This window comes from Somniosus microcephalus, unplaced genomic scaffold (genome assembly GCF_052327205.1).
Source record: "Somniosus microcephalus isolate GS21.2 unplaced genomic scaffold, FLI_Smic_1.0 unresolved_chr7, whole genome shotgun sequence".
Taxonomy (NCBI): Eukaryota; Metazoa; Chordata; class Chondrichthyes; order Squaliformes; family Somniosidae; genus Somniosus; species Somniosus microcephalus.
In genome coordinates this window covers 28426412-28432411 of record NW_028225185.1, presented here as the reverse complement: position 1 = coordinate 28432411, position 6000 = coordinate 28426412, and the positions used below count along the sequence as shown (strand labels likewise).

The following is a 6000-nucleotide window of genomic DNA, read 5'->3' as shown; positions in this document are numbered from 1 at the left end:
GGATGTAACTAGTAAAATAGATAAGGGAGAGCCAGTGGATGTGGTGTATTTGGACTTTCAGAAGGCTTTCGATAAGGTCTCGCATAAGAGATTAGCGTGTAAAGTTAAAGCACATGGGATTGGGGGCAAGGTATTGACTTGGATAGAGAACTGGTTGGCAGATAGAAAGCAAAGAGTTGGAATAAATGGATCTTTCACCGAGTGGCAGGCAGTGACTAGTGGGGTACTGCGTGCAGGATCGGCCCTTGGACCCCAGCTAGTCACAATATATATTAATGATCTAGACAAGGGAACTAGATGTAATATCTCCAAATTTGCAGACGACACAAAGCTGGGTGGGCGTGTGTGCTGTGAGGAGGATGCCGAGAATCTCTAGGATGATTTGGACAGGCTGGGTGATTGGGCAGATGTATGGCAGATGCAGTATAATGTGGATAAATGCGAGGTTATCCACTTTGGTGGCAAAAACAGGAAGGCAGATTATTATCTGAACGGCAATAGATTGGGAGAAGGGGAAGTGCAACAAGACCTGGGTGTCCTTGTGCACCAGTCGCTGAAGGTAAGCATGCAGGTGCAGCAGGCGGTTAAGAAGGCAAATGGTATGTTGGCCTTCGTAGCGAGAGGATTCGAGTACAGGAACAAGGATGTCTTGCTGCAGTTGTACAGGGCCTTGGTGAGACCACACCTTGAGTATTGTGTGCAGTTTTGGTCGCCTTATCTGAGGAAGGACGTTCTTGCCATGGAGGGAGTGCAGCGAAGATTCACCAGACTGATACCTGGGATGGCAGGAATGACGTATGAGGAGAGATTGGGTCGATTGGGCTTATACTCGCTGTAGTTTAGAAGAATGAGAGGGGATTTCATTGAAACTTATAAACTTCTGACAGGACTAGACAGACTAGATGCAGGAAGGATGTTCCCGATGGCGGGGGAGTCCAGAACCAGGGGTCACAGTCTAAGGATAAGGGGTAAGCCATTTAGGACTGAGATGAGGAGGAATTTCTTCACCCAGAGAGTGGTGAACCTGTGGAATTCTCTACCACAAAAGGCAGTTGAGGCCAATTCATTAAATATATTCAAGAAGGAGTTGGATATATTTCTTAAGGCTAAAGGGATCAAGGGGTATGGGGAGAAAGCAGGGACAGGGTACTGAATTTGGATGATCAGCCATGATCTCATTAAATGGCGGAGCAGGCTCGAGGGGCCGAATGGCCGACTCCTGCTCCTATCTTCGATGTTTCTCTCCGCCTCTCTCTCTCCTCCTTTAAGACGCTCCTTAAAACCTGCCTCTTTTGACCGAGCTTTTGGTCACCGGGCCCCAATATCTCCTGATGTTGCTTGGTGTCAAATTGTGTTTGATAATCGCTCCTGCGAAGCACCTTGGGACGTTTTACTATGTTAAAGGCGCGGTATAAAACGAGAGAGCGTCAGTCCACGCCCGAGACCGGGAAGTGTTATCAGACTGATAATAAAAGTGCTGCAATAAAAGGCTCCTGGCAAAATCCGAGCAAGATCAATATTAGTTCACACATGTTGGAACGAGCGCAACAGTCCTGAGGCGGTGAAAGGCGTCGTAGATAAGCAGAGTGGGGGACAGAGTCCACCTGTTGGCAGAGTCCGGGTTAACCTTGGGACTGTTAAACCGAAACTAATTTAGAAAGGCTGGGGCAGCCTGAGGATCTTGAACTTCAGTGTCGAGGAGAAGATCGAGCTGTTGGAGGGAGCACCCTGCTTTCCAATGGCTTCCACCACTCCAGGTAGGGACCCGCGGATCGAGAGTAGATACAGAACACGTGCAATTTATATAACAAATATGGGCCGATACTCTCTGGAGTTTAGAAGAATGAGAGGTTGAGACATAGAAGTTTCTGAGGGGGGGGGGGATTGACAGGGTCGATGCTGAGAGGCTGTTTCCCCCCTGGCTGGAGAGTCTAGAACCAGGGGTCACAGTCTCAGGATAAGGGGTCGGCCATTGAGGACTGAGATGAGGAGGAATTTCTTCACTCAGAGGGCGGTGAATCTTTGGAATTCTCTCCCCCAGAGGGCTGTGGAGGCTCAGTCGTTGAGTATATTCAAGGCTGAGATCGAGAGATTTTTGGACTCTCGGGGAATCGAGGGATATGGGAATCAGAGCAGACTCGAGGGGCCGAATGGCCGACTCCTGCTCCTAATTCTGATGTTCTTACGCGAGAGACATTCCGGGTGTTCCTGGGGCGCGATGTTTTCGAAAGTTTCAAGTGCAGAGTCTTGGACGCTGAGTTTGAGGGACACGGGAAGATTAGGGAGAGTCCTTGAGCTGGGCGAAGACGAGGTGAGTGACTGCCTCATCAAGCACGGTGCCCCGAGCCTCAACATTGAGCTTCTGCACAATAGAAGCCAATGGCAAATGGTGTCTGGTCTGGAGAGGTCACTTGCAGCACTGGGACCCCAGCAGAGCCCAGGTAAGAACCCCCCAACCCCGCACCCTCTGTGCCGCTGGATTTAGTCAGGAGCCCCCTCGGCCACGGGCCAGGTAATACACAAATCACTAAATGTAGGCTAACAAGCCAGTCAAAACAAGCAAACCAGGCACTGGCGTTTATTTCTAGAGGGATAGAATTGAAAAGTGATGAAGTTATGCCAAACCTGTATGGAACCTTGGTTAGACTGCATTGGAGCACCGTGCACAGTTCTGGTCTCCATATACCTTGGTTAGACCGCACTTGGAGCACCGTGCACAGTTCTGGTCTCCATATACCTTGGTTAGACCACACTTGGAGCACTGCGCACAGTTCTGGTCTCCATATACTTTGGTTAGACCACACTTGGAGCACTGTGCACAGTTCTGGTCTCCACATACCTTGGTTAGACCACACTTGGAGCACTGCGCACAGCTCTGGTCTCCATCTACCTTGGTTAGACCACACTTGGAGCACTGTGCACAGTTCTGGTCTCCATATACCTCGGTTAGACCACACTTGGAGCACTGCGCACAGTTCAGGTCTCCATATACCTTGGTTACACCACACTTGGAGCACTGTGCACAGTTCAGGTCTCCATATGCCCTGGTTAGACCACACTTGGAGCACCGTGCACAGTTCTGGTCTCCATATACCTTGGTTAGTCCACACTTGGAGCACTGTGCACAGTTCAGGTCTCCATATACCTTGGTTAGACCACACTTGGAGCACTGTGCACTGTTCTGGTCTCCATATACCTTGGTTAGACCACACTTGGAGCACTGTGCACAGTCCTGGTCTCCATATACCTTGGTTAGACCACACTTGGAGCACTGCGCACAGTTCTGGTCTCCATATACCTTGGTTAGACCACACTTGGAGCACTGTGCACAGTTCTGGTCTCCATATACCTGGGTTAGACCACAGTTGGAGCACTGTGCACAGTTCAGGTCTCCATATACCTTGGTTAGACCGCACTTGGAGCACTGTGCACAGTTCTGGTCTCCCTATACTTTGGTTAGACCACACTTGGAGCACTGCGCACAGTTGTGGTCTCCATATTACAGAAAGGATATTGAGGCACTGGAGAGGGTGCAGAGAAGGATGATAGTGGCTACATATCAGGAAAGGATGAACAGGCTGGGTCTCTTTTTCTCTCGAAAAGAGGAGGCTGAGGGGGTGACCTAATAGAGGTCTTTAATATTGTGAAAGGTTTTGAGAGAGTGGATACAGAGAGAGTGTTTCCACTTGTGGGGAAGAGCATAACTAGAGGCCGTCAATATACGGTAGTCACCAAGAAATCCAATGGGGAATTCAGGAGAAACTTCTTTACCCAGAGAGTGGTGAGAATGTGGAACTCGCTACCACAGGGAGAGGTTCAGGCGAATAGTATAGATGCCTTTAAGGGGAGGCTGGACAAGCATCTGAGGGAGAAGGGAATGGAGGTTATGGTGATAGAGTTAGATGAGGAAAGACGGGAGGAGGCTCGAGTGGAGCATAAATGCCGGCATGGACTGGTTGGGCCGAATGGCCTGTTTCTGTGCCGTACATCCTGTGCAATCCTATGAAATGGCAGTGGCTTCACTGGGTGAGGAACCGAGCGTTCATGTCCCAGGGTGCCGCACGCAGTGGCAGGAATGGGGTCGGGCGAGACTCGGAGGATCTGGCTGGAAGGGAGGTCAGAGGGCGACTTTCCAGAGAGTTTTAAAGGAATCTCTCTCTCTCTCTCTCTCTCAGTTTCTGTCTCTCTCTCTCTCTCTCTCTCAATCCTGGCAGCTGTGTCGTGTCAGAAGTAGAAAAAATCTGACGCAAGACTGGGGGTTAAAGTTCCAATATCTCAGGTTCCAGGAACTGTGGGTGTTGAGAGACCGTCAGTGAATCATAAAAATATATTTTTTAATTTTTATTCGTTTATGGGATGTGGGCGTCGCTGGCAAGGTTCAGCATTTATTGCCCATCCCTAATCGTCCTTGAGAAGGTGGTGGTGAGCCACCTTCTTGAACCGCTGCAGTCCGTGTGGTGAAGGTGCTCCCACAGCGCTGTTAGGGAGGGAGTTCCCGGATTTTGACCCAGCGACGATGAAGGAACGGCCAATATATTTCCAAGTCAGGATGGTGTGTGTGACTTGGAGGGGAACTTGGAGGTGGCGGTGTTCCCGTGCGCCTGCTGCCCTTGTCCTTCTAGGTGGAAGGGGTCGCGGGTTTAGGGGGTGCTGCCGAAGAAGCCTTGGCGAGTTGCTGCAGTGCATCTTGTAGATGGTCCACACTGCAGCCACGGTGCGCCGGTGGTGGAGGGAGTGAATGTTTAAGGTGGTGGACGGGGTGCCGATCAAGCGGGCTGTTTTGTCCTGGATGGTGTCGAGCTTCTCGAGTGTTGTTGGAGCTGCAACTCATCCAGGCAAGTGGAGAGTATTCCATCACACTCCTGACTTGTGCCTTGTAGATGGTGGAAAAGCTTTGGGGAATCAGGAGGTGAGACACTCGCCACAGAATACCCAGCCTCTGACCTGCTCTTGTAGCCACAGTATTTATGTGGCTGGTCCAGTTAAGTTTCTGGTCAATGGTGACCCCCAGGATGTTGATGGTGGGGGATTCGGCGATGGTAATGCCGTTGAATGTCAAGGGGCGGTGGTTAGACTCTCTCTTGTTGGAGATAGTCATTGTGCGGCGCGAATGTTACCTGCCACTTATCAGCCCAAGCCTGAATGTTACCCAGGTCTTGTTGCAGGCGGGCACGGACTGCTTCATTATCTGAGGAGTTGTGAGTGGCGCTGAACACTACAATCATCAGCGAACATCCCCACTTCTGACCTTACGTTGGAGGGAAGGTCATTGATGAAGCAGCTGAAGATGGTTGGGCCAAGGACACTGCCCTGAGGAACTCCTGCAGCGATGTCCTGGGGCTTTGATGATTGACCTCCAACCACCACAACAATCTCCCTTTGTGCTAGGTATCACTTTACCATAGTACAACGTCTCAAGGCAGATCAGACGAAGTTTGACACCGAGCCACGTAAGGAGATATTAGAGACAGGTGACCGAAAGCTTGGTCAAAGAGGTCAGTTTTAAGGAGCGTCTTAAAGGAGGAGAGAGAGAGGGCATGTATCGTTCTGTCAAATCCCCTTCCTCAATTGCAGTTCTGATTTCTCTCCACAGATGCCATCGATAGTGCAGCACAGCGACCAAACCGCACCGACCCTGAGGTACTGCGTTCCTTTTGACGAATGTTCTATATTCGCGTTTCAGAGAGGTTCTGCTCCGAGTCGTTTTCCCGCCGTCCGGAGGGAGAGGGGAGGGGTGGGTGTTAACCTGTGCCAGGGTGTGGCTGATTCCTCACCCACCCCCCCCCCCTTCCCATCCTAGGGACTCAGGATCCCAACTAGAATCATAGAATCGTCGAAATTTACAGCGCAGAAGGAGGCCATTCGGCCCATCGTGTCCGTGCCGGCCGACAAAGAGCTCTCCAGCCTAATCCCACTGTCCAGCTCTCGGTCCGTAGCCCTGTGGGTTACGGCACTTCGAGTGCGTATCCAAGTACTTTTAAAATGTGATGAGGGTTTCTA

General features: G+C 50.8%; 1 protein-coding gene across 3 annotated transcripts in view; it reads left to right on the top strand.

Annotated features, from left to right (window-relative positions):
• The first annotated feature begins 1607 nt into the window (after positions 1–1607).
• The window catches only part of LOC147086686 (caspase-14-like), a 44053-nt gene continuing 39660 nt past the window's right edge, over positions 1608–6000 (top strand). Inside the window, exons 1-2 of one of the 3 annotated variants that reach the window (XM_085978833.1) lie at positions 1608–1757; positions 5594–5640. In XM_085978833.1, the coding sequence (XP_085834959.1) occupies positions 1739–1757; positions 5594–5640 (66 nt within the window). In that variant the 5' untranslated portion in view covers positions 1608–1738. The remainder of the gene's footprint in view (positions 1758–5593; positions 5641–6000) is intronic. The other 2 variants (XM_085978834.1, XM_085978832.1) reach the window with 2 other exon arrangements.